Source organism: Morone saxatilis, unplaced genomic scaffold (assembly GCF_004916995.1).
Source record: "Morone saxatilis isolate NCDOM2014 unplaced genomic scaffold, NCSU_SB_2.0 Contig17, whole genome shotgun sequence".
NCBI classification, from domain to species: domain Eukaryota; kingdom Metazoa; phylum Chordata; class Actinopteri; family Moronidae; genus Morone; species Morone saxatilis.
In genome coordinates, this window is record NW_023339729.1 from 13,080,313 (window position 1) to 13,106,940 (window position 26,628).

The 26,628-nt window shown below is 40.9% G+C and overlaps 4 protein-coding genes across 6 annotated transcripts in view; 1 reads left to right on the forward strand and 3 right to left on the reverse strand.

Moving 5' to 3' along the window:
* Positions 1-1,705: 1,705 nt before the first annotated feature.
* On the reverse strand, positions 1,706-13,990 carry rhot1b (ras homolog family member T1). Of its 3 annotated transcripts, XM_035660501.1 has the most exons (20): positions 13,589-13,989; positions 12,645-12,703; positions 12,450-12,531; positions 12,291-12,334; positions 12,132-12,185; positions 11,926-11,978; positions 11,255-11,363; positions 10,199-10,300; positions 9,863-9,961; positions 9,633-9,741; positions 9,405-9,525; positions 9,152-9,236; positions 8,555-8,700; positions 7,943-8,043; positions 7,462-7,592; positions 7,141-7,224; positions 5,866-5,988; positions 5,557-5,759; positions 3,950-4,072; positions 1,706-3,088 (listed from the first exon to the last, which is right to left on the reverse strand). In XM_035660501.1, exons 1-20 carry the CDS (start codon positions 13,623-13,625, stop codon positions 2,971-2,973), a joined length of 1,983 nt encoding a protein of 660 aa, XP_035516394.1. In that variant the 5' UTR covers positions 13,626-13,989; the 3' UTR covers positions 1,706-2,970. The 3 variants fall into 3 exon arrangements, with proteins under 3 accessions (XP_035516394.1, XP_035516397.1, XP_035516395.1); XM_035660502.1 differs by lacking the exon at positions 3,950-4,072 and having other exon boundaries at positions 2,949-3,088; positions 13,589-13,988; XM_035660504.1 differs by lacking the exons at positions 7,141-7,224; positions 7,462-7,592; positions 7,943-8,043; positions 8,555-8,700 and having other exon boundaries at positions 13,589-13,990.
* Positions 13,991-15,000: 1,010 nt separating this feature from the next.
* On the reverse strand, positions 15,001-19,530 carry LOC118326466 (arf-GAP with dual PH domain-containing protein 2-like). Its single transcript, XM_035659464.1, has 11 exons — positions 19,250-19,530; positions 18,535-18,665; positions 18,270-18,361; positions 17,902-17,990; positions 17,663-17,775; positions 17,415-17,561; positions 16,863-16,946; positions 16,696-16,758; positions 16,501-16,578; positions 16,030-16,255; positions 15,001-15,911 (listed from the first exon to the last, which is right to left on the reverse strand). The coding sequence occupies exons 1-11, from the start codon at positions 19,335-19,337 to the stop codon at positions 15,883-15,885; spliced, it is 1,140 nt and encodes a 379-aa protein (XP_035515357.1). The 5' UTR covers positions 19,338-19,530; the 3' UTR covers positions 15,001-15,882.
* Positions 19,531-20,418: 888 nt separating this feature from the next.
* tefm (transcription elongation factor, mitochondrial) lies at positions 20,419-22,693 on the forward strand. Its single transcript, XM_035659462.1, has 5 exons — positions 20,419-20,580; positions 20,718-21,208; positions 21,631-21,780; positions 21,934-22,109; positions 22,263-22,693. The coding sequence occupies exons 1-5, from the start codon at positions 20,493-20,495 to the stop codon at positions 22,525-22,527; spliced, it is 1,170 nt and encodes a 389-aa protein (XP_035515355.1). The 5' UTR covers positions 20,419-20,492; the 3' UTR covers positions 22,528-22,693.
* Positions 22,694-22,727: 34 nt separating this feature from the next.
* The window catches only part of atad5b (ATPase family AAA domain containing 5b), a 9,209-nt gene continuing 5,308 nt past the window's right edge, over positions 22,728-26,628 (reverse strand). The window contains exons 12-15 of the mRNA XM_035659642.1: positions 25,842-25,987; positions 23,924-24,741; positions 23,227-23,385; positions 22,728-22,870 (exon numbers count right to left, since the gene is read on the reverse strand). Coding sequence (XP_035515535.1) covers positions 22,798-22,870; positions 23,227-23,385; positions 23,924-24,741; positions 25,842-25,987 — 1,196 coding nt within the window. The 3' untranslated portion in view covers positions 22,728-22,797. The remainder of the gene's footprint in view (positions 22,871-23,226; positions 23,386-23,923; positions 24,742-25,841; positions 25,988-26,628) is intronic.

A 26,628-nucleotide genomic window follows, 5' to 3' on the forward strand; every position in this document is an offset into this window, starting at 1 on the left:
TTCTGAATGTTACACTCTTAATAAGAGATTGCTGCTGTATTTTTTAATACATTTGAATCGTCAGTGCTTCGGTCAGGTTTGCATTCGTGCTACTACACTTGGAGTAGAGGAAGCTGGACGTTTTAACCATTTATCCATTACTTTCAGTGTATCAACCATATCCAGTACTTTCAGTTTCAACTATTTATTTGACTTTTCTATAAAATATACACTACCTTACTATGTATCCACTCCTTTTAGCAAATGTCGGCTAGGCCTATTTGTTTACTTTTAGCTATTACATTTAATTTATCCACTGCTTTTATCTATGTAGCTGTTACTTTTAGATAGATATTTTATAAAAATGTTTTTGGCATTTTGCTTTATTTGACAGAAGGCCTACAGTAGAGAGAGACAGAGGAATGACTTGCAGCAATGGCCCGGACTGCTCACATGTTAACTTTTCATGCACTCTGAATTGCAACAGGTGGTGTTCAGGTGTTGCAGTAGACGCAATAGTAAACCGGATACACCACGTGGAAACAGCAAAAGCAGCCCATGAGGTACAAGTAAGGCTGGGCATCACTGCTGTAAGGAAAGGCATGTATGTCCTCTTTCTGTCAAATGCACACACATCTTTAGATTTCACTGGTATCAAAAGAAAGTAGGCTTCACTAGCGAGGACTTCAGTTTCATGGTTAAATAGGAGTTCTCATGCTGCACAGTGTCTGACTGTCTCACATAACTACAGATACTCGTTAGTGAGAGAAGCAGTGGTGCTTTAAATGTCCTGACAAAGCAGCTGCACCAGACAGTTCAGCTTCAGATGTCCAAATGCAGTGTTTCTTAGAACTATATGGATTTCACAACCCAAAGCTTTTTAGTGCAATTTAAATGGCTCAGGGTACTGCTTAATTTAACACTTTGAGTTCTGATTTTAAGAAAGTTTGTTTGTTTTAGTGAATTGGTCTGAATTAAGATCTGAAGGAGATAAAAGTTAAATGTTTGAGTAAACTAATCCTCTGCCTCATCTTTTGATAAAATGAATAAGGAATAGATGTACCAACTTTGGGTTAAATCTATTATTAGCTCAATAGCAAACACCCACTGTGACGACCCAAGGGTGCTGCTAAATTATAGAGGGATCAGCTTGATGAGCAGTTTATAAACTGTATTTCACTTGATTTAATAGGAGGCTTTTAGAGAGAAGAGAGATAGGACAAGAGACGAAAAGACAGAGAAAGAGAGAGAGAGAGAGAAGGCCTGTTTGTTAAAGAGTAAAATGGGTTTTCGAGAATCAAGGCGATATCTTGATCATATCTTCTTTCACACTGCATTTTAAAATATACATTTCAATGCAGGCTCTCAGTTTGGTGACAGATTTTATCTACTATTGAATTTATTTTTTGAGCAATGCTGCCCTCTTGTGTCATAATATTTTCTGTTCTCATATCATTTACATGCTTATTGCCTCCAATCTAAACTTACTAAATATACCCCATCATCAGAACAGGAAAAAATGAAAAGGCTTCAAATAATAAAGAAGGTGGTATGGCAACCAATAGTTTACAATGTTCATTTTCATTAGTTAAAAATACAACTAACACGTGTCTCAAAGTCCTCTGTAGCTATTGTGAGCAGATACACAAACAAATCTAATTTCCTTAATTAGTTAACTGAAAAGCAAGTAACAGAATAAAATGAAAAGAATAAAAATTCCATCACACCAGATGTAACAGACATTTATTGTAAACTTTTGGAAAGGCAGGGAGGAGTAAATACATCAAACTCAGTCTTGTGGCAAGCAGTTGGTATTGCATGAAAATGAACATCTGGGGCCACGTTATTGCGTTTTTCGTGATCAGGAGAGCTGACTGGGAATCACAACAACGGTTAAATGACTGTCAAACTTCACTATGACTCAAGACTCAACTATCTACTCCTGTCAATAAACTTTACTTTGTCCCTGAATGATTGGGGAGCTGGAGAGCAATGTGGAGAAGTTGGCTTGGTAATTCTTTTGTACAGTATGTCTTTAAACACTGGAATGTGGTCGGAAATTCTGAAGCATGCAAACACCAAATGTACAGTGGTTGTAAAGTGTAGGTTTTCAATATCTTAGCACACAAACACGCATACGCGCACGCACGCACACACACACACACACGCACGAGCTGAGAAAGTGACCAACATGGGAAGACATGATAGAGAGCAGCAAATCCCTCCATACATCTACTGATCAAACATGACCTGTGCAGATGTACTAACATAAAAAAGTGTGCGCCGAAGCATTTGGCCTTGAAAGGCAAACCAATATCTGTCAGTGTGAATAATCAATGCTAATGGTTGTGCAAGTTTGTGACCAGGCGGTTAAACTAAGACCTTTACATACATACATAGTGTTTTGAGTGCGAGTCACACATGGCCTTTTTCACAAAGACAAACAAATGTACAGCCTACTATAGTATATACACTATTTACATATTGTTCAGTCTAATAAAAGCATGAATGCTATTGTATACCTCACATACCACAATCTCTATCACAACTGAGACCAAGTTGTTCATTTCAATCAGCAAGCAACCCAAAAAATATCTATATATGTAATTCACTCATGTGCTATTCACCACAGTTCATCAGCAGCTTACCCTCACTTTCAATATAAATATAGATATATTACTTTTTAAATACTTGCAGACAAACAGAATAAGCAAATTAGTGTTTCTGGTACAAAATTAAATATTTTTTTGTCTCTTCTATTCCCAAGAAGATAAATGTACAATGGAATGAAAATGAATGCTTGCTAAGATACATTTTCACACTTTTTTCTCCTTTTTTTTCAATTTGGACTGAAACTACAAAACCATGACAGATTTTTAATATTTGTCTTCAGTTACTAAATGCAAGTGGGAAAGCCTAATGTTGAGACTGGTCAAAAAAGCTCTATAGGTACCATGGGTGTAAAGAAGGTTGGGCCCAGGTGCCCGAGGATCACCGTGGTTTGAGCAGCACTCTGTACATGGCAAAGCCCAAAACTGCAAACACTGTGGCCCCGACACTCGCTCTCAGCCAGAAGGTCGAGCTCTTCAGGTCTGCTTGGCTCACATGTCTGTTAGAGAGAAGCAGGCCAAAGAGATAAATACGGAGGACAGTAAAGAGTGAGACAGAGATTTTCTACATCATAAATTACAAGATAAGATACACTGAAACTATAATCAAACTATTTCTCTTAAAGTAATATCTCTCAAGTTTGAAACAAACACGAGGAATGGAAGTATTAGTAGTGAGAGGTGTTGCTAAGAAGGATGATGTGAAAATAAATAACAAACATACAGAAAATGATGCATGAACTGATGACAGAGCAGGAATGGGACCTTGAAATAAGGAGATGCTGAAGCAAAAGCCAGTCAAACAGATGCAGGATAATAGATATGACATGAGACAACAAGACCAGAAATTAGCTATGACATCTCGGGTAGCTGAGACGGCTGCGGCACAGTAACATGAGCAAATAAGAAAACAACAAGATAGATGACACCGACTGAATGACAATGAGATCAAAAGAGAAGCAAACGCTTTCAATACATCAGAAAGTAAATGATGATAATGGTTTCTTAGAGGAAGAAGAAAAACTCAGAGGACTCTGACAGCATGAAACAATGAGGAAGAAGAAACGTGTTTTAAAATTATAATGCAGATATGAGTGACATCTCTGATATAAATTCACAAAATCTTTAACATTTCTTCTAATCTTTTATATTCGTATCCTATTAAAAAATCTAAGACAGTTTCTCTTTATTCTATTCTGTTTAGTGACAAATTGAAGCCTATAAATAAAACTTTACTTTGCAGGTGTAGAAATGGAATATGATGAAATAAATGGTACAAGCTTGGGGGTGATGATGGCGACATATTTGAGAGGTAATCAGATGTAAAGAGAGGGTTGTAAAAAAGGTTTTAAAAAAAAGACCTTCTGAGTACAACAGCGTAGAGTTTGGCCCTGACCGTCTGCAGCAGCTCAGAGTTGAGGAAGTTCTGACACAAGCAGAAGGTGCACCGATTACAAGTGCACATGCAGCGCAACCGGGCGTGGCTGAGGAGAGATACGGGGAAGACAAACACCAATGTACAGTTTACATATAACGCATAGAAGAGGAAGAAAGTTAAGAGTTAAAAGATGCCACCACCATGAATTTAGAAGGTTTGTGGCTCATCACCTGAAAGTCACAATGACACAGCTGTTTAAAAAATATTTTTCTTTACTTCATAACATAACAAAACCAAATCATATTCTGAATCTCAGAACAGGAGTTGACTCGGCTGTGGAGTAAATGAGGGCGGGTGTGCTGTGTGTAACTATGTGACCGTGTGGTGTGCAGAGAGGCACTGTGTGTTGACAGTGCACTGCAAGCTGACTGACTGCAGGAGTGTGAGCCACTGGGAGAGATCAACATTACTGCTCACCAAGGAACTCCGATAACCACAATGCAAAACACTGTGGCCTCAGACTGAGTGCAACATGTCCAGAGGGCAGTGAAGTGCATTAATGTGGGGTGAAGTACATCATGTCTGATACTGACACTTGCAGAGAGGAGAAACATTCCCACAGGGAGCAGGTCACTGAGGCATGGAGTAAAAGGAACAGAAATTACACACAGTACAGCTTTGTGTTTGAACTGAAAACAAAAAGATAAAGTGGACTTCAAACGGGGAAAAAATCTATCATCCATCCTTGTTTGTTTCAGACAGATTCATTTCTGCAGTTAGGTCCTAACTGACAGGTAATCCTCACAGTGTACGGGAAATACGAATTTAAAAACTTTAGATTAAAAAACAACTCTGTCTATTTAGCAGCAGCAAACAAGCTCTCAGTGACTGAGCTTCTCCATCACCTCAGGCCATAAGAAGAAAAAGAATTTGTTCAGATGATCAATAGCTGAGGAAGACTAGCCAGCCAGCGCAATTCTCTATAAACCCAGGGGGATGCATAAACATAACAAAGCTATAGATTGTGTTCAAAATATCTCAGAGCGCCAACAACCACATGGGAAATTATAAAACACAGACACTGCGTAGTCTTTTGAAGGAAAAGATATCAGATTTTAGTTGCAATTACCAAACTGCCTTTCCCCCTTTTTACACTATTTATACACTATATACTACACAAACTACATCCTCCAAAATGAGCAGAAAGTTGAATCAACAACTTTCTGAAACACTTCCAACAAGTCCTGCCTCGACTTTGGAGCATTTTAAACCAGAAGGTTGTGACTCGTGTGTGCAAACAGATAAGAAATAGTGTAATATGGTTAACATTTGAATGTTACATATGAGACTTCAGTTATAGTTACCAAATGGTAAAACTACAGTTGTATTTTACCTTCTTAAATAAACAGACAATTTCCTTGCTTAAACCAAGTGAAGCAGAGCTAAATGTGAATTCTATCAATTTAAGCTCCAAATACAAATTACTGGCATCAATGTAAACTGCAACTTTTTTGTGATAAAGTTCTCAAAATGAGAAAACTCCTACCTTCAACTGAGGCAACAATCAAGATCAAGTGTCTCTATACTTACGGGTACATGGCCATAGTGGTAAGCTTGATGTAGATGTCTCTGTTAGGTCCTGCTGCAGTGTTACAGGTGAATGACTGGGGAGGTGGCATCTTGTGCCTCCTACAGAACTCCAGAGGACTACAGCCATACATCTGTTTGATCTCTGGCAGGTCTGATTTCGCTGCTATCATCATACATGGAGTCTTGCTGTCCATGAAGTATTGCTAAGGAGGGAAAGAGAGGATGATGAATGAATGATGGTAAAGATGTTTCCCAAGGTAAGCATTTGTCTTTTGATATGATGTGAGCTATACGCACACACAGTTTTACCTTGAAAACTTTGGCGCAGTATTCAAAGGAGTACGGGTTGCTGACATCATAGACCAGGCAGACAATGTCACAAGCCAGATCGGCATCAGACAGGTAGTCGAAGTCGGGGAACACTTCGTGAAGCTGAGAGGAAAGAGGAGGTTCATTGAAAGAGCTTAACAAATAAATAGAGAAAAGCCCTTCTAATATGAAATGCACTAAACTGAACTCTTTATGCTCAGAAAATATTAGGCTCTCCAAGTACCACCTTTATGACTAAGATAATAACGTCATAATATTGTATATTATAATAAGATAAACCAAGAGTTAGAACTAGTCCCATGTTAAGAATGTTCTCCGTATCACTGCTGTGGTCTGGTTTACTACAGCCATTTTCTGGCATTAATGGCTGATGAAAACAGCTACTGGGAAAATCCGTCTCAGCTTTTTTCTTTCAACTTCTGGATGCATCACTGTGGCTCGGTCAGCAATCGGAGCTGATGGTGCATATTGCTTGACCAAAATGGACTCGTTATATAGACACTGAATATGGATTACGACTAAAATGTTTAAAAAAAATCACTCATATAAAGAGTCTTCTGTTGAGGATGTTTAATGTCTGCCGTTTTACTGATGTTGCAGCACTGTAAGGCACAGCGGCAATAAAGATTGAACCGTACTAGATCATCACAGCGTTTGTGCTCCAGCTGTCTGTGAGAAACAGTGTTTCATTGCGGACGCCAGCGCAGAGGGAGTGCTTGTGTGTGAAACTTCTTTAAAAGACAAACAACAGGTGGAAAAACTTGAAAAAGCGCCACTGACTTGTTGCAGTGAGTGCTGAGTAAAGTACCACTATCAAACTAGCCATGTTTCAGTTATGTATTGTAACAGCACATGCAAAGCCTATTGTGCTTGCAAGTAAGCGCTGCAATGCTAATGCTTTTGTCAAGCAAGTAGAAATGCTTGCTTGACAAAAACATTGGGTGAACGTGATAAGAAGATTATATAAACACTCAGGTGAGCACAGCCAACCTTAGGCTGGGCTAGCCTTGATGGTTCACAGTTGAAAACCTCACATACAATGTGTAGTGTAATAGTGGTATGTGTAAAAATGAATTATGTGTTCTATATGAGAATGAGATATAATATTAAACATAATATAGTATTAGGAAATTTGTCCTCTGTTATTAAGATAATTGTTTTTAAATCACTAAAAAAGCTGTATTAAGACACAGTCACAATTGCAAAATAAATGCTAGTAATTCAAGTAATATAAGAGGCATTCTTGATACTCACAAGAAGGTATTTCTCCTGGCCGTAAACATAGGTTGTGCTGATGGCATAGTATGATCTGTGTTCCTCTCTAATGTTCTTTTGGCGCTGAAAGGAGAGAAGAGAAGAAACATCATGTAAAAGCAGATCATGAATGAAATATCTGACCTGGAATGTTTCAGAATACTTTTCATACATGTTGAACTGTCGTGTTTTTCTTTTAGCAGTGTCTGTGGGGGGGTGTGGCTGGTGAAAAAGTAAAACTAACACTGTTTCATTTTACTCTGGGACACTGTGAAATACCTGTGAGAGCGAGTATGCATTCAAATGTTTATTTCCATTTACCATGAGGTTACTTCCCAGGAAGGCTTGGAGGAAGCCGCTCTTGCCGCTGCCAGTATCTCCGAAGACATTACAGCGGAAGACGCTGCGCTGGGTCTGCTTCTTCTGCAGGTCAATCTTCTTATCTCTGGTCACTGCAGGGGGGGAACCACACACAGCCATCAGAGGATCAGTTTGAGACTGCTGCTGTACACAACACATGCTCAGTCAGCAACAACAAGATTCAGATTGAACTGTTGCGTCACCACTGGTATGACAGTGTTGATTCACTGATGTGATTACTGATGGCATGACTGTAAAATCAAAGACAAATAAAGCAAATTCCCCCAACTCGACAATGAGATTATGACTAAATACTCCTCAAGACTTTACCTTTACTTTTTTAGAATCTATGAATGTAAATGTAAACAGGTTTTTTTTATATAGCTACCGCTTATATTGCATATAAATATGAATATGGAAACATGATATTGCTATTATTCACCTGTAATTCCTGCTGCGTGGGACTCCTGCTCAGCAACTATTGAGTAACCAAGGTAACCCAAATACTCCAGGCATCGTTGGACGTCCAGATAAGTTGTTAACCTGAACAAATGTCGGTTGAAGGAAAAACAAGGTTAATGGGTCCCCCTCCACTACTGTTCTTACAATTAAATACATTTGTGGTTTGGAGTCAAAATGTAATGTAATGTAAGTTTGATACCCAACAGCCTTAATGCTGGTTTGCAGTTGTTGAGAAATGACAATCGTGTGAGACACAACAGCAACACCAATATCAGCAATGTTCAAATTGTACAAATAGTTGCTTTAACTTAAAGTGACGCTCTACCCTAAACTGATTTTTATGACTACCGTACATTGTGATGAAACACATCAAAACACAGAGTCTGACAGCAGCTGCTCATTAGCTCTGACTACCAGCGCGCTGTTCCTGCTCCACTGCTGTCGTCTGCCAATCACTCTGGTTGGTGTCGAGGCCACGCCCCCTAAAGTAACTGTCATTTGCAGGTCTCTGATGCATTTTTGAAATTTGCGAAGGGAGAAAAAACTAGCAGATTTGAAGGGTGTAGTTACATTTTAATTATTGGCCACTTACGTCCACTGGGAGAGATATCCCTGGTAGGTGATCCATCCCTGGTCATTAGTGCAAACTGTGTTATTGACATCTGGACCCCAGGGCATGTACGGAAAAACATCAAACAGGTCCCCCAGCTCCTCTGGTGACAAGGCACAGTCACGGTCCTGATAAGACAGAGAGGACGGTCACTGTTCAGGTGCTCAGGGCAGGAAATATTTCAGATAGGATTTAAAATGTGAATGTAAACTGAAAGAATTGCACTTGCTCAGTTGATTTCCAGAGAATAATTCACTTAGTTCGCTGCCTGTCATTTCTACCTGAGAAAACAAACATGACTGAAGCACACATTCACAGTTGCACACTAATCACTATGACAAAAAGCAGGTCTTGGCTCTAGCAGCCGCTTTCACTCTTTGACTTTCATTCTAACCTCGCAGCTAATTCTCCTGTCAATCCCTCCTCAGCAACAAGAAGTTAAATCACGCCTCAGCAGGTGGTCAGCATTGGCTGTGGCAGTGTATTTTGGTTTTGTGCTCCGTACTGAGCAGCTTCTTGTAAGTGCCTCTCCAGGGCAGAGGCTTAAGTAAATACAGAACCAGGTGGACAGGATTGTACCTTGTCATGTTTGTCAAAGATGCTCTGGAGGAAGAGGTAGGCATTGTGGTTGAGCTCTGTGGTGCAGCCTGGAGGAACTTTCAACCTAGAGAGAGTTAAATATTGCAAAGTAGTCAACTAGCCAGAAGATAAACACTACTACAAATATTAAATAAAAGGATAAATATTAACTCTACTAATTAAACCTTAATTAAAGGGGTAGAGCTGCATGTGCACAGGATGGAGTTTAAAAAAAATGAAGACTGAGACTCACGGAGGGAAGAGGTAGTCCTGATTTAACTCCAGGTCGTCGTCGTATCCAAACCTCCTCAGCACGGTCCATGTTGTTTCATGGCGACCTCGCTGGATGAACAGGGTGTGGAGGAACAGGAAGCCTGGAGAGGAATATCACAGAAATACCAAACAAAACAGTCAGGAACAGTGTGACAAGAGATTTGTATGTAAATAAACACGAGAAAGAGGCCCGTCCATCCACTCCTACCTTTGAGAGTGAGTCCATTATCGCACACTCCGTCGCTCAAATTCTTCCTCACCACATTTTTTACATCCTCCAACGCCTGAGGCTCTAGTGGGGTGTTGAAGCACGTCCGCTGTGAGCCGTCAAACAAAAACATCTTTATTGTCAAAACTAGCAAAAAAAAAAAAAAAGATAATTGTGATTTTGGTTAAACTCACTGTTAACTGTGTCAGTTACGACAGTCATCAGTTTACCTGGAAGAAGTTGAGCTCGTTATCGTTGAGAATCCCATCGTTGTCTAAGTCAGACACTTTGAAGATTCGAGTCAGGGCTTTTACACAAAGTGGTTTCATCTGGGAACCGAAGAGGCAAATCATAAGTTACTTCAACACAGCGATTTCTTAATTCAAAAGTAACATAACATACAATTAATACAATTTCTTGGACATAAACTAAAACATTCACTGCATTACATAACTTTCTCGAATATAGATTCATGGATGTATAAATACAGGCCTTGATGTAAAACAAGCTGCACTAGATCACAACAACAATGGTGCAGAATTCACACAGTATAGTTGTGCTCTTACATCTTTCTTCTCTGGACAGTAGAGGGGGCCTGTGGGGTGCAGAACTGCCTTTTGGGCGTAGTAGAACAGCTCTGAGATATTTTTCAGGTTCTTCGCTGAACACTATAAACAACGAGAAGAAAACGTTTGGTTGTACATACGTATATACTGTTTTCCAACACTGCAGTGTGGGCTCTGTAACACCCCTATATATAGCCCTGTAGGATGTAAAAACCCTAATGTCTTTATAGTTAGGCTAGTTGACACTTTCAAGTCTTAGCAGTGACACTGAGATGCCAACAGTGGCCTGACAAAGTAGGGTGATCCCTGTTTACTTACTTGTCTGTGTGTGTGTGTGTGTGGTGTGTGTGTGTGTGTGATGTTAGTCAGGGCCAGACAGGGTATTAACACACAGGATCTGTCTGAGCGACTTGCCTGGTCTAATTAACACGTCTGAAAAAAACACAGGTCCTGCCCTGTTGGGATATAGTATCTGTGTTAAAGGTAACACAAGAGGAGGACACCAGGTTAATGTACACAAACTAAGACAACAATTAATGTAATTGACAAAATGATCAATAGGCTGCAGACTACCACAGTTGTGGCAGTTTCAAAATCACATTACTAACAAATTGACGTGTTCAGTTAGTTCAGACACGTTGATCATAAAGATATAAATGTAAGAGCAAAAGGTTGTAAAGGAGGTTACTTCTAGATGTCAATGTAAATTACAAGAAATGATGGGAGATAAGACTCATAACGGACCCTTAAATGCACTTCCAATAAACTCTCTGAATGTCAAACACAAATGGAAATCAATATCTTCTTCTGTCGTCTGCTCATTAAACAGAACATATAGAGGGGAAGAAATGTGACGGCAGTTCAACAATAACTGTTTGGTGTACACTGTCACCTTTTTAGGAGCCAAGAGGAACAGCTTTGTTTTTAGGTCATGTCCCTTTTGACCTCGTCTACTGGGCAACAGATGTCTGTTCTTTGTATCAATAAAATTGCTACTGCATTACTTCAAAGTGGAAGCATGTATCAAGCAAATCAACAGAGCGGTCACCCTCTCACCTCAACACAAGTCTCTATCTCACTGTACTGGTTCATAATGGGCAGTATGGTCTCCATGCTGCTGTGTTCCACCAGGTCCGACTTGTTCCCCACCAGGATCAGAGGAACCCTGGACACACACAGACAGCATTGTATTAACACTAATAAATGACAGGTGTAGCTCCAGGACATACATTTTATGCAAAAGAGTACTTTTCTTTATATGTATTTGGAATACGGAAACAAATGTACAAATGGAATACGGGTGAATCTGCTCATGGGAAATGCTGCTCGCTGCTTCCATGGAAACACTGGTGAGACATTTTCCACCTTGTGACTATAGGTCATCACTTCAGACACTCTGTGTTTCCTCTATTTTAATTTTGGAGCGGCGGCCCGCTGTTTCATACGTAAAACGTTTGCCAACGGGATGGGGGGGGGGTTGTTCGGACAGGCCTGCCCCCACTGCAAAAAAAAAATCCTAGAGGAAACACTGGACACTAGAACAAAAAGTCCATGTCTGGCGTCTTTCTTGCTACAGAGAACATGGTCTTTTGCAGACTTCAGACTTTCTGCTGGGTTGACACGTTCATAGACAAATGGAGATACCTGCACCCTCTTTGGCCCATATTTCATCATCCAAAACTGAGCTGACAAAGAAATCTCTGGACTATTTTTATACAAGTTCACACCTGCTGTCCTTGTCTGTGTTCTCAGTGATGAGAGGGATCCAGTGGCTGGTCACCTATGGAAAACAAAAGGTAGAAAAGCATAAAAGATTATCACTATTTAGCAAGATGACACCTAATTTAGTGCCACGCTGACCGACTCACAAGCTATACAGTTTAACTGCTATACAAACAAAATTATGGAAATGCAAGCGGCAGAGGTAACTCACCTTCTCTATGGACTTCTTGTTGTTGACAGAGTAGACAATGCAAATCACATTTGCCTATGAGAGAGACCGACCCAGATGTACATTAGGCGTTTACCTGAACTCAGCACTTCTAACAGATCGGCATAATGAAGAGCAGAGAAGCTTAATGCACTGACTGACCTTGGAGATCTCCTGAAACAACTGCTCATCTGTCTGCTCTGCTTCTGTAGGAGAAACACAGGCGTACCACAGTTAAAAGCAGGGATGGTGCTCTTCTTTTTTGGTCATTTGTCAGCCACTGAAGAGTCATACAAAGACACAGACATGAGCTTAAAGTACCTGAATAGTCCACAATGTGTGTGGGGACTCTCTCCGGAGTGACATCTGCAGGTATGGTGATTTCCTCAGCTCGGTAGGGAACCTAGGAAGAACACAACTTGTTCTCAGCCAGTAACAGTGCTTCAATGATACAGTCAAACAGTCAAAGCATCATCAAGACTTTCAACACCTGACATAATAATTATTCATCCATACCACATCTGGGAACTCCTCGCTGACGAGGGACATGATGAGAGACGTCTTCCCCACTTTGGCTGTCGAAGGGAGGAAGAGACGAGAGGAGTGAGAGTTCGGTACAAATGAGACCGATTCTTCAGTAGATCTCAACATACACTTATCACAGTTGATATGAATATTTTAGCTGTGGGGACATTATTTATTAATTTAACACAACAGGCCAAGTTTTTAATGGGTGTGTGCGATCTATAATTTGCAGCTTTTAGCCAGGCTCGGTCTAAAAATTACCGGCCTTCTCCATGACTTTATATATTACTACTAAGCCAGAGTACCTTAATAAACTACAAATTTTAATAATGCAAACAACATCATTTCAAAAAGCAGCTGGGCTTCCTGCAGAGAGGTACCCACAGTGCAAAGAAGGTAGATTCTGGAAAATAAAATCCTCCGTGTGTCTGGAGTTTACTTCCCTAAATTCCATGATATTCCAGGAATTAAATAACCATAGACAAACTGTGATAGTCGGATGTGAACAGCTTTCTGCTCAGTTGTAAAATAATATCTATTTCCTTGGCTTTGCTGTTGTAATGAGTGTCTCTGCAGACTGAAGTGATTTCAATGTTTTGTCAGGGAAAACCTGAGACCTAAATATAGAAATCTAGTCTGCAACATACAATAAACTCCCTCACTTATTAGTTGTATAATGGGAAAAGAAAACGCCTCCCTACTGTTTTTAAAAAAAACAATAGCAAAATGATTGTACTGGCCTAGATACAGACAGACAATTTAAAACCTCCACCGGTTAAACATTCACAATATCAGTTTAAACAAAAAAGGGACCGAAGTTGAAATGACCACCACCATCATGAGACACATGCCCCGGCTGGTAGCATCAGTGCACAGCGAGCACTTACAGGCTGACGCTGCAGACGCACCGCACGTTAAATGGCAGCTTTACTTACGCTCTCCCACTAATAATATCCTCACGTCCTTGCGCATCCTCTCCGGCGTCGACAAACTTGGTAAACTGGTAGGTGTGAAACATTTATGCTCACTGTCTGGGTGGAGGTTCACAGCCAGCCAGCTCTCCTCGGGGCCTGGCTCGCTTGCTAACGGCTACGTTCGCATTTCAGCTCCGGTTGACGCTGGTTCAGAACCGACGGTTGACCGTTAGGTTGTCTTAACAAACCGCTGGTAGCCGTGGATACCGACGAGGTGGTTGTTGTTGTTGTTTTTGTTTTTATTAGCCCACCTGCCAGGCTCCGTCAGTCACACAGTGCCGCTGCGGCTGTGCGTTCATCCACATCCACACTAATCTACACACAAACTTGACAGCGGTAGAGCAGCGTTAGCGGGCGCTAGCAAGCGTGTTTTCCGCCACGCCCCTCAGATTCAGCTGACTGTGCGGGCCAGCAAAGATCGTATATTGTGGTAAGAGATTCACGTAAAAAAAAGTTGGCCCATGTAGCCTAGTGTTCGTCCCCCACAACTGAGGGCGTTTGCAGTCTTTTAAAGTAAGAAATGTAATTTCAAAAGCGTGACTTATATAACAAACCGAAATCCTAATATGTTTCAGATTTGACCTCGTTGGTTGGTTAGCACGATGGCATTGTTGTTATCGGGAAAACGGCGCAGAGTGAGACGTCTTTTGTTTTTCCCCAGCTCGACAGCCCCTGTCAACCAGAGCCATTAAGATATAACCATTCACAGGATATATAACATATCATATCATCGCTATTTTATATTAATGGTGCTGCTATCAACACCCAATACAAGCAAGACAACCAGTTGTGGACGACGTTTTTAGATCTTTTTCTTAAAAGTAGCAATATCACTCTGTAAAAACACCATATTACACTTAAAAGCCCTGCACTCAAAGTATTCAACAGTATTAGCAAACGAAAGTACTTAAAATATCCGAAAGTATTCATTAGGCATTAATGCTATGTATCATATACTAATATACTAAAGTACTGTAGTAACTACAGGGGTCAGATAAATGTAGTGGAGTAAAAAGTACTATATAGAGTAGAAGTAGAAGTAGTTTGAAATGGAAATACCTTAAAGGACATTAAAATCCCCTCCAGACATTTTTAAGACACATCCAAATAGTCTACTTGGAACAATAATGTCTGTCTGATATATATTTTTCTTTTGCAAAACAGTATAATTTATGCATTAAAACACTTAAAAGGGCATATGCTCCTTTGAAAAATAAAAAACCCCAGAACCTATGAATATGAACATTTTGTTAATTTCAGTTGTACTTGAATAAATGTGTTTAGTTACTTTCCACCACTGAAGAAAACTAATAGCAGCAACGAGAAGTTCGTAGTGTAAGCAACATCTATTTATTTATATATTTATATAAAGTATGAAAACATTTGCATAATCAAATTTCCACAAACTAATTGCTACATGGTGAACCTTCTTCATGTCCCCTGTGGGTCTGGGGGCCCCAAGGCAGTTGTTCTCTTGGCCTGGTCAGTAATCCAACCATGCCCATCACAATAACCTGACCGTGACAATGAAGGCTTCCAGATAAAGGGCACCTCTGCAATGCCTAAGTAATCTGTGATATAACAGTATACTGTACCTTTATTACTAGAAAAGCAGAAATCAATTGTGTATTAAGTTTATTAAAATTATGAAGAGTGTTAAGTTTCACAGAACAATGTAGACAGTTGAACTGTGTGTGAGAAAGATGAACTTAATCTTTTCAAAATGTGCAAATTGAGTTAAACATAAAACAACAAATAAAAAAAAAATCCACTAAACAAACTACAAAAGTAAAAATACTACAAACAAACTAAAATTGTACAACTTAATCCCTATTTGTAATAAATACAACATTTGGTTCCAGTTTATTCACGTTATTCATGTCCAATGTATAAACATATTACAATACATATAATACATTGCAAAGACTTATTTCATGTGGTGACGCTGTGGCAACAACAACGTAATGAATTCAGGAGATACTGCTTCTGATGTGCATAGATCTCATAAAGCAGCAACATCTCAGCTGTGACAGCCACTTCTCCAACCACAGGCACTGTAGTCGGTGCAGAGTGTTAGAATTGATCATTTGTCAGAAGTGTCAAGCAGTCCTGCCAGTAAAACAGATTTTTTGGTCCATATTTCTTTACATCCTGACTGACAGGTTCAGGAAAGTAAAACGTTCTGTCTGTTAGGCCCTAAAAGTATACTTATCGTATCCTGTGCTCCTGCAAACCAGCAGGTGGGGCTGTTTCAGTCATTTCCCCCTTCTCAAGTTGGCTTCATCTACAGTATATCAAAGAGAAAAGGAGTTAGGAGTGTGTGTTCACATATGGCTTAGCTCTCTGCTACACACAGGAGGGACATTAGCTGCACTGTATCAGGTGTATTAACAGTATCTTACTAGCGTAGTCCTCTGGGGTCATGGGTTGAGAGATGACCTTTCTGAAGGCCTCCAGCCACTCCCTCTGCTCCTGCTCCTGCTCACACATAAACACAAACTGCCTGCCTGGAGTCTGCAGCGTGATGCCATAGTGCCACCGGCCTACCCTCGTGCCCCGGCCGCTGCTCTCTACTCCGTAGCTGTGGCTCTCTGTGCCGATGAAGACGGCGCCCAGCTCTGTGGCATCCTAACAGTGGAAACAAGCAGCACAGGGGTACAATTTGTTTTAATGCATTTTATTTCTTATAAATGAGTGTTAGAATTATCACGTAATATCAGAGTAACTTTGTTTTTCTTATTTATTTGTATTTTATTTAACAAGGCAAGTCATTAAGAACCAATTCTTTACGTCTTGGTATTAAATAAAATGATTACATTATTATTATTCCACCCACTGTAACTGTAGATACTGTGACATTATCTGTTAATTACCAGTGGAGTTTTAAAATATAGAAGCTTTCTGTTTTCTGAGCACAGTATGAACCACCTCTTCTTGAATGGCTCCCGTTGCTGAAAACACACACAAAAAAGAGAAAAAGAGAACGAAAGGACAAATTAACTTGTAAGATATTACAAAAGTGAATGAATCCAATAGATTTTTGTAATAGATTCAGATATGTGACCGACCGTTGGACCAGTTTTCTCCATGTACCCCTCCTTCAGGCAGTGTGCTGCTATCAGAGGTATTAACTGTGCAAAGAAACACGGGTAACACTGTTAACTGGACAAAAGTTGCTGTTTAATTAACACTTAAACAATCTATCTGAGCTCAATCTTTAAGACATTTTTCTCACGTCATTATCTCGAAGGGTGGGATGTTTCTTCTGGAGGTATGCCAGCCGTGTTGCCCGAATAGCATTGAACAAGGTTACAATTATCTATAAGGCATCAGATATAAGAGAGCATATTAAGAATTCATCCAGAGTGCATCCATGCAAGTGTCATACATTTTAGTTAAGTCACTGAACCCTGGGTAGTAATATAATATATGAGGTAGGTTTTAGAAGGTCTGCTGAACTTGGATCACATTGTTTTTCTCAGATCTAACCACTAATGTGACATTCAAAGGTAAATTGAATTGTATTAATTAAAATCTTGTATTACTCTTTCCTACCTTCCATAGCGCTTTTGTATTGTTATTGTCTATTTATTTGTATTGTGAATGTGTAGCTTGTGTTAATTTTCTTTCGAAGAAAATTGCATTGCACACAGTCATGCTTTTAAAGCCACTTGAGTTGAACTGACTCTACATATGCACTGATTTGGTGTCCGTGCTGCAGGGTTTGTATGCTGCATTTGACAAGTCAAAACATTTATCTGTCAAAAGTGAAAATAAAATAGCTCACCTGTCCATCCTCATGATAAACAAACAGATTCCTCATACGCTCGTCGTGCAGATAGGAGATCTGCAGACCGTGAGCATGATTGATCTTCTCTGGCTGGAAAACTGCATTCAGATCCTTCATGGAGATGACAGCTTTGGGAACCTTGGACTTTTAATGGGAGGGTTGAGGAAGGATTTCAGAAGATTAGAAAGTAGTATGCTCATAAAACAGTGTCAACTAAATGATGATATGGCAAAATAACTACTCACATCCTCTTTAATGAAGTATCTGAGGGTGAAGTCTTTCCGGGAGAGAAGGAAGATCCGCTTAAGAAACTGCTTGTTGTCTTTGCCCTTCTTCCACAGTGTTGACTCAAACAGGTCTGTGGTTGATATGTCAAATAAAAAGAAAATAAGAGATGAGACGAGCAACTGAACTGTACCTTATGCACAGAAGCAAACTTAAAATTATGATAATTTTTAAGGTAGTATAATCACAGGATAATCACCTGAGCTATAAGTGTGCTGAGAGTAGTTGTTTTCTCCTGTGAATTCTCTTCTTTCATACTTTGCACGGATCCATTGATCCTTAAGGACACTGAAAGCAAAGAAAAACACTCATTACCATTTCCTTATGGATGAAACACAAGTGTTTAAGTAAACACCAGCCACTCAAACGGTGTAGGCCTGTCAGTGATGAATGAGTCTAATTCATGCTGTCTGTAGCTCCACCTCTGTTCCCAAATCCTAGTGTTAGTTCCTCTTTCTGTACCTCTCCACTCGCATTCACTAAATAGACCATTTGTTGATTCTTCACTTTTCACTTCCACTGTGCTAATGAGGTGAGTGGATGGCGACTGTGTCGAGGGTCACTCACATGCAATCTTTTTGTTGCGGCCGGTAGTAGAAGGCAGGGACACACTTCTCGTAAACGGCTTTGGCATAAGAATTTCCCCTCTCCCTCATGAACTGAAAGCACAGGGTGGGCACAAGTTATAACACAACAATTCAGATTCAGTCAATCTGTCCCAGTATTAACTAGACTGTACAAATCATCAGTGTATAAAAATGTACATTGAATAAATAATAAATACATGTTATTAGCTATCCATAGACAAAGGAAGAAAACTACAAGCCTATACCTCTACTAGTGAATCTTCCCAGCGATCCAGACGTATGGACTTCACTTTGCTGACAGCTGGCAAATTACGATGCATTCCTGAGCAATTCAGGCACACAAAGATACCGAGAGTGTAGGAGGCCCAGTCAGGCTCTGTGAGAAAAAAATCATATCACAAAGTTTACACTATAAGAAGGAACTAAATACAGTACAAACTCTAGCTGTGTGAGCAGTAAAACTACAGACCACAATACAATACAGTAAGTGACAATATCAGTGTATTTTGTAGACAAATGTGCACTAAAAGTGAGTGAATGAACTGAACGGTGAATTTAAGGTAGGTATTTAATTTCCTGTTTGTTTTTTGCTCTCACACAAACACTATTAACCGTCCTTGTCAGTAAGGGCGACAGACTGTTATAGGAGGAACACTGAGGTCATACCACATAATACACAGCAGCCACCACTTCCCCTTATGAAGTTCATTATAAAATGTTACTCGGCTATAAAATATGACTTTCGAGGTTGTTCTGTTAACAAATATCACGTTGGTGCAGGTTGCACAGGTTTTCCATTCTGTAAACTTCATTAAAGAAAACCTCTTCATTAACACAGAAATCAAGTAGAAACAACAATACGTGTTGAGCAAACACGTACTGTTGGAAACCAGTCAAACAATGTTGATGTCATATCAAAATACATACATTGTGGTCATGAATCTTTGTCATTGTACTCACCAGGAGCTCCACAGTCGGCACACAAGTTGTTACCTGGCTGTCGCGCCAAATCAAGCAGTATTTTGTTATTTCTTTCCAGACTGGCCATAGATGAAGATAGTTGCTCCTGTCAGACTGACAGTTGAGTCCCATCAATAGAGCCACTAGGTATTAACTCCATATTGATTCTACCCATTGCATGGTACGGAGCTATTCTGCTCTGTAGCAGGTGAAAAACACAATTCCTTCTCATTGGCCAGTGGCCCAGCATTTCCTCTTACCAGCACAGCATCATGAAGTTTATTGTTCTGCACACAAATGCAGAGGTCCAGAAATAGGAGGGAAAGGAAGTGAAACAGACGTCATGGTGAAAGAGGGTGATGGACCTAGAGTATTAGGCTAATAGACTTGTGTGCAGCTCATAGAGAGCTGTGACTGCTGTGGGTAAAAGATTTTCATGTTAGGAGGAGATGCTGTAAATATGTGAAACGAAGTTTTGTTAATTTAAGCATATTTTACAATTATTTAAAATGCAGGGTAGGCATAATAAAACCATATCTTTATTATAGCGCATTAAACACTTAATTTAAGTATTTGCACTTGTTGAGGCAGGACATATTACACCTTTACTGCTTAAAAGAACTGCATTCAAATCCTTTAAGGAGATGACAGCTTTGGGAATCTTGGAAATGGTTTTAATTGGAGGATTGAGGAAGGATTTAAGAAGATTAGAAGCAAAAATGTACTTGACTGCAACCCTTGTATGCTCATAAAACAGTGTAAACTAAATGATGATATGGCAAAAGAACTACTCACATCCTCTTTAATCAAGTGTCTGAGGGTGTCTTTCCGGGAGAGAAGGAAGATCCGCTTAAGAAACTGCATGTTGTCTTTGCCCTTCTTCCACAGTGTTGACAGGTCTGTGGTTGATACGTCAAATAAAAAGAATAAAAAAAATATATATATAAAGTATTATATATATAATACTGAGAGGAGTTTCTTATATTCAGTCTGTCCTCACTAATATAAACGGGGTGTGTAAACATAAGAAAACAATGCATTAATGCAGTAAATCAGCACCCTATGTGTTCGTGCAGTGACTCCACACACACAGCAGGTGGCGGTGTACACCTTCAATGTCGGCTCGCCACTAAACATCAAGAAGAAGAGGGACTCCGGAACCAATCCAAAGCGGTGTTGTGTTGCCACGGCCGGTTGAAAACGGTCGGACAACAACCAAAGGACAAGTTGTCCCACCTGCGCGATGTTGTTGCTAAAAACGAGCGATTCTTTATTTAAATTCCCGACGATGTGGTTCGCCAGGAGATTTCTGTCGTCGGTCGTTCAAAGAAGTAAGCCCCGCAGTGAACCGGCTTGTTTTGTAGTCGCAGATAAATCCGCCGACTATATATATATATATTACGTTTATTATCACATATTGTGGAGTTGTAAAAAAATAAATAAATCCCATCGTGTTTTTCCTCTGCAGGTCAGTATACAGGACAGTCCGGGCTGTTCCGCCGCCCTCAGCACTGCCCCCCCTCTGAGCTGGAGCTGCGGTACCTCCAGTGCACATGTTGCTGGCGGAGCCGGGTTCCCGTGGCGGGCTTCGAGACCCTGGAGGCCTCCTTCATCTCCCCCCCTGCGCCCTGCAAAGAGGAGAGCGGTCCGCTGGATGCGTGCTACACCGCCGAGCAGCGACACTTAATCCTCCAGCTGCTCAACACCGGCACACAGTCGGAGCTGGCCGACGTGAAGCTGCTGAGAGGACGCAGGTCGCGCAACATTGTGGAGTACAGGGACAAAAATGGCCCCTTTGAGACTCTAGAAAGTGTGGTGAACGTACCGCGGCTGAAGCACAAAAGTGCCGTCACGGCCTTCAACTTCATTCTCAACCCGGTTAAGAGGGAGAAGAAAAGTAAAGTTAAGTTGAAGATGGCCAGGTTTATCAAGCCAGAGATTGATAAGTCCTGGTTGAAGGTGAGGTTCTGATCATTACGTGACATTTTCACACACCTGCCCTTGTCTTTATATGAGAGAGAGAGATGGTGCGGCTGAGCAGACTGTCTTTGGGGACTTGGGTTCGTGTCTCTGTGTTGGTAAACATCAACCCTGCTTGAGGATTAAGGGGAATGCTGGACCAGCTCCACATTGCTGCTACATTTAGGTTATATAAAGCTCAGACTGGGGGTTTTAGTTTGGCACCAGATGCTCAATGTGGTACTCACAATGTATTAACATGCTTCTATAAAGTTGTGGGATTTGTGACATACTGATGAAGAAACAAAAGGAAATGCTGCATCCTAAATATCCCATGTGACCTGTGACTTCCCTGTAATAGATCTAGTGTTTGTTAATCTCATTTCAGTGTGATAATTCTGTATTATTTTTATTTTACTCAGGATGCCAGTTCCATTGTGTCACTAATATGTGGGATTAATAAAATTGCCTGGACTCATGTCGACCGTAGCATGACACTTCTGGCTTGGGAACAGAAGGAATGTCCAAATTTCTTGAAGGGAACATACATGGCCACTACTTACTTGCAAGATGTGAGTATGACTACCAGAGTCTGTTATTATTATTCAGGTTTTACACAGCGATTGGTTGGATGCAGATAAAGTGTGTATATAAAGCCATTGTCCTTGTGTTGTAACTCTACCCACATACAGCTCTACGGTTTTCAATTTTGTCCTTTCTGCTAGGTGTCTGAAGTTGTGGCTCTCCTCCCATCCGCTGATTTCTACATAATAGAGAAATTGTCCCTCTCACACCAGAATAAGTCACTGTTCCCTATCATGGCCCACATGAGGGCTGTGGAGGCCATGCTGTTCGCTCTGCTTGAGCCACGAAACGCCGAGATGTCCAACACACCTCCCAGGTGGGGAGAAAACAGTTCATATTAATGACTATGAAAGGCACCAAAATACTGTACAAACATTCATTTTGATTTTATTTTTTATTGTGGCAACTGTCAGTTGAAGTTGGTGAAAGTTCCTGAAATGACTTCTCACAAGATTTCCCTCCTTTTCAGAGTCTTGAATATGATGCGTACTGCTGTGGGACAGCACTTTGGACTCATGGTGGGCGATTCGCGGGTCAGTGGGGCAGGTGTGGTCCAACGGTTGATGACTGAGTCGGTGACACAGAAGTGTCCCAGGATAAACCTCCCCCAAGAACTGCTGCTGAAGTACAGGAATTCTTTCCAAATGGGGAGCAGGAATGGAGGGGAGGAACTCTGCGGCGCCCTGCTTCAGGCCGTGGCTTTTTACGAATTGCTTCGTGAATGTTCCGAATAGCCACCACACGCAGCGATTTCAGGCCCCGAACCATGCTCTACATCCACTAAAACAAATCTCCCATATCAGTACCCAGACAAGTGTTTCACAAACATAATTTACAAAAATATATTTTTTTATTTACATTTTACGGTTGCACATAAATAAAAACGGACTTCTCATCTCAGCTGCATCAAATTCATTTGACAGTATTTCGAGAGAATATTCAGATAAATGCACAGTCAAATAAATACTGACTGCACTAAAGTGAGGTAGTGAGAATGTGAGGTTCTAGTCCTCTGCCAGGAGTTGAATGGTCGACTTTGAGAGGCCCAGGTGTGTGCTGCTGAGGTAGTTCAGACACCTAATGTGGGTGATAAATCGTTAAAATTTAGTTTGCAGATATTATAGGATTATTTTGATGTACAAAATTACAAATAGTCAAAATGAGGTTGAATACTTTGAACTAACATTTCGTTAGACTAGACTGATATTATTTGGGTCAGATGTAACAAAAACTAATGGTAATTCAGTGAGGAAGCTGTGTGGTTTAGGATACAACTCAAATCATCTGCCTTTTGCTGTCACACACCAGGTTTATTATGATGGAGTTAAACTGAGTTTAATTTATTAAAAAACAATGCTGTCATCCAAAATGATTCACTATTCTAAGTGACAACAGTCTGCCTCTTGAAGTGAAAGCGAGTGGGTCGGGCTCACCTGACGGGCTCCTCTTTCTGCCTCTGTTCTCTCTGGAAGCGGCAGATGTAGCGGAGGACCGGCACGTAGTCGACACTGACAGCTTCTCTGTTCCCCAGCAGGCTGAAGGATTTACTGCCAAGCACCGACCTGCTCAGCTCGTACCTCCTTTGAGACACACTGGAGGGGACGGGCGAGAGTATGACATGGTGAAAACATGACTCTTGTTTTCTGCTTTATGATGTGTATAATGACACTGGCCTTGAGTGTCAGTTTCCACATGACAGAAAAGTGAGATAAGCAATAAGGTTTTTTGGTAAATGAATGCATGGATGGAAAATAGTTTCTTTTTTTTATACTTCTATTTTATCAAAATGATAACATTTCTCGTTTCTTAAACGCCTGTCTCGTAAACTGTGAACATGCTTTTAGTTATTGTTCTTAAATGAATACGCTTACATTTCAGGCTGATATCCGATATCCTACATGGTTTGAATGCAGCTATTGTAAGTCTAGCGACTGCCAAATGAATGTAATGTAATAGTGCTTTATTTGAATTTCATAATAGCGTTAAAAAGAACAGTATGACCAGTATGACCCAAATGACTAAAGAAGACTGGAATGTAATGGGGCACAAAACCCATGTGAGTCAGTCACTGAAGTGCCAGACAAACAATTTGAATCAGTATTCAGAGGTTGAAATGTGGAATAAGCTTACCTTGGTGCACACAGAGGTTGAACACTGAAGCTGAGGCTCTGTCTTTTGGAAGAGACAAGAGACTGGGAGGCCCACCATGTGTCTCCCAGTTCCTGTCTGTATTTTTGGGCTTCAGTACACGCCTCAGACATTTGCCACAGGCACCTGTGACACCCCAAGCCCTCAACAGCAGCCTGAATATCCAACAGCTTCTCCTGGCTCCAACTCCTGCGCTCCTCCTCCTCCTCCACCACCTCACTCATCTCATCCAACAAGCCATCCTTTATCACAGCTCCTGTCCAGCAAAACGCCTCAGGTCTGCATAAGCCGGAAACAAGTGGTTCTGCTGCCGGCATCGTGGCATCGAGGTACGACATGAGGTCAAAGAAGTTGGTCAAGGCATCCAAACAGTCGAGTGCCACTTCAGTCGCGTCTCTTGAACTAGGGGCTCTTGAACGACTCCTCTTTGCTGATAATGATGTTTTTTGAGGATTTTGTGCCAAACTGGAGGATGACGTGGTGTCAAACATTGTGGGGATGTATTTCCTTCGGCTAAGCCTGGAGATATTTCTTACAGATTTGCGGTCGGTGGCTGAAGCCCCTGGAGTGACATTTCCATCGAGCAGCTGGATGTGAGGATCACTGTAAGGGAGTGCCAGCTCACTCTGCAGCCCAGAACAAGTCCCCTTCTCCAGGAACTGAGCTGAAGTTCCTTTGGCCCAGATGGGTAGAAGGAGCTCCAGGTTGGCGTACAGAAGAGGCACACCTCCTCTCCAGCTCTCAGCTAGCAGCCTCAGGAGCTCAGTCATGTCCATTTCAGACCAGAATGGACACTGAAGAATTTAAGAAACAGAAAATAGACAGATTTTGTTTTTCTTTGGAAAAAAGCATCTGAGGTTCATATACACAGGGTGAAGCAGAGGTGGGAGTAAGTCACACATGTGCAAGTCTCAAGTCTTAACCTTCAAGTCTCAAGCAAGTCCCAAGTCATTTTTGTGAGAGTCGAGTCAAGTCAAGTCATAGCTTAGGTCAAGCAAGTCACAAGTCAAGTCATAGAAATATAATAAGCTGTGTCCTTCCAAAGTGCTGGCTCTTACATTTGTAACAAATATTTCGCTGCGTATATCCAATCACTGACATTCCGATGTGCTACTCACGACTTTAATATCCTAACACATGAAATTATTATTGAAATCTCGGCCTGTTGGGCAGAAACCTCTTATTTTGGCTATTGAACTTTTGATTCTACTGTCACCTTTCAAGTGTTTAAGAAGTAGTGTTAGTAGCGTAATTCCCTTGGGGAACAAGCTGTGCGTAAAATGTGTGTATGTGCGTAAGGTGTGAGTGGACGATCGAGAGTGAGCGAGAGAGTGTGCGCGCGCGGATGCAGGAGCTGCAGGTTAGAAAAGTCTCTGAAACCAAATTGTATAATTTTGGGAACAGCTGCTGTGCCAGCAGTTCCACCTTCCAGTGCTCCACTCCGGCCTCTCTACAACCGCTGCAGTCAGTTGGTTAGATTACAGGTTGCCAGGTTCGCCCACATGCAACAGGAAACATCCGATCGAAAAAAATATATATTTTTGATAATTCACATATTAATAAAGACAGCAATGACTTGTCGAGTCATTTCATGCAAGTCTAAGTCAAGTCTCAAGTCATGACTAGCAAGTCAAAGTCAAGTCTTTTATCAACTGTTCATCAAGCAAGTCACAAGTCCCTTCAATCTGGCGCTTAAGTCTGACTCCGAGTCAAGTCACTCGACTCGAGTCCCCCATCTCTGGTACATTTTGTGGTTGTTTACTTAATCTTAGTGCACCCTTTAGCATTCAATGCATGAAGACCCTTTAGGGTGCAGAATGATCACAGTTAGCCAATAATGGGACCTCTGTGATCCATTACATTTGTGTATGGTGTAAAATATTGAGTCAAGAAGCCTGACCTGTTCTGGCTGCAGAGTGACGACGTGGGCCCTGGCTCCCTGAAATGCAGGGAACCTCCTCAGGTCTGGATGGAGAACATCCACCTGGCTGAAGACACTGGACTCCTCATATGGGATCCGGGTTGGGTAAAGGTTAATGGTGTCCTCTGGAGGAAAGAGGTGCCAGCGCTTCCTACACACAGGAAACGTCACATTTAGATACAAGTTCAGGCTAAAAGAGCGAGATTAGGGATTGTTGTTAGAAAGGAATTCAGTTGTTAATGTTGTAGTTAGCCATATATCCACCTATGATGGACCCAAAGTAGGAAAAATTGAGAAACAAGAGAAAAGTAGATAGTTTCATTATGTATTACTCCAATGAATTAAAGCCATATAACAATGGTTTATAATATTCTCCTCTCACTAGTCACCAGGTGGCTACTACAGTGGATGACGAATAAAAACTGATTGAACAAATGGTTTTTGTTTTTCTTGGTGTGATGTTTTGTAAACAGTTCTTTTTTATCAGAGGAATCAAAATGCTTTCTTATTCTGGTAGATGACAAACTGACAAGGCCGATCGTAAATCCACCACCACATGACCCACCATTATCACAAATGTCATGATATCAATCAGCACTGTTGTATTTTCATGGATCAGCAGTGTCAGAGAACAGCTTGAGCTGAAATTCATTCCATTTGAGATCAATACCAAATAAAAGAGCCTGAGACCCAATTACAAGGAGGGAGATAAAATGGTTGCTCTGTGGGAGAACAGAGGAGGGAGATAAGATACAAAAAGACCTTT

Coding starts and splice junctions, on each gene's coding strand:
- rhot1b (XM_035660501.1), bottom strand. CDS start 13,625: ATGCGCAAGGACGTGAGGATATTATTAGTGGGAGAGC. Junction 9,962..10,198: donor ACTGTCCAGAGAAGAAAGAT/GTAAGAGCACAA, acceptor TTCGGTTCCCAG/ATGAAACCACTTTGTGTAAA. Junction 8,701..9,151: donor TCTTTGACAAACATGACAAG/GTACAATCCTGT, acceptor CTGTCTTATCAG/GACCGTGACTGTGCCTTGTC.
- LOC118326466 (XM_035659464.1), bottom strand. CDS start 19,337: ATGGCCAGTCTGGAAAGAAATAACAAAATACTGCTTGATTTGGCGCGA. Junction 16,947..17,414: donor TTTATCATGAGGATGGACAG/GTGAGCTATTTT, acceptor GATGCCTTATAG/ATAATTGTAACCTTGTTCAA. Junction 16,579..16,695: donor TGGAGAAAACTGGTCCAACG/GTCGGTCACATA, acceptor GTGTGTTTTCAG/CAACGGGAGCCATTCAAGAA.
- tefm (XM_035659462.1), top strand. CDS start 20,493: ATGTTGTTGCTAAAAACGAGCGATTCTTTATTTAAATTCCCGACGATG. Junction 20,581..20,717: donor GTCGTCGGTCGTTCAAAGAA/GTAAGCCCCGCA, acceptor TTTCCTCTGCAG/GTCAGTATACAGGACAGTCC. Junction 21,781..21,933: donor CCACTACTTACTTGCAAGAT/GTGAGTATGACT, acceptor CCTTTCTGCTAG/GTGTCTGAAGTTGTGGCTCT.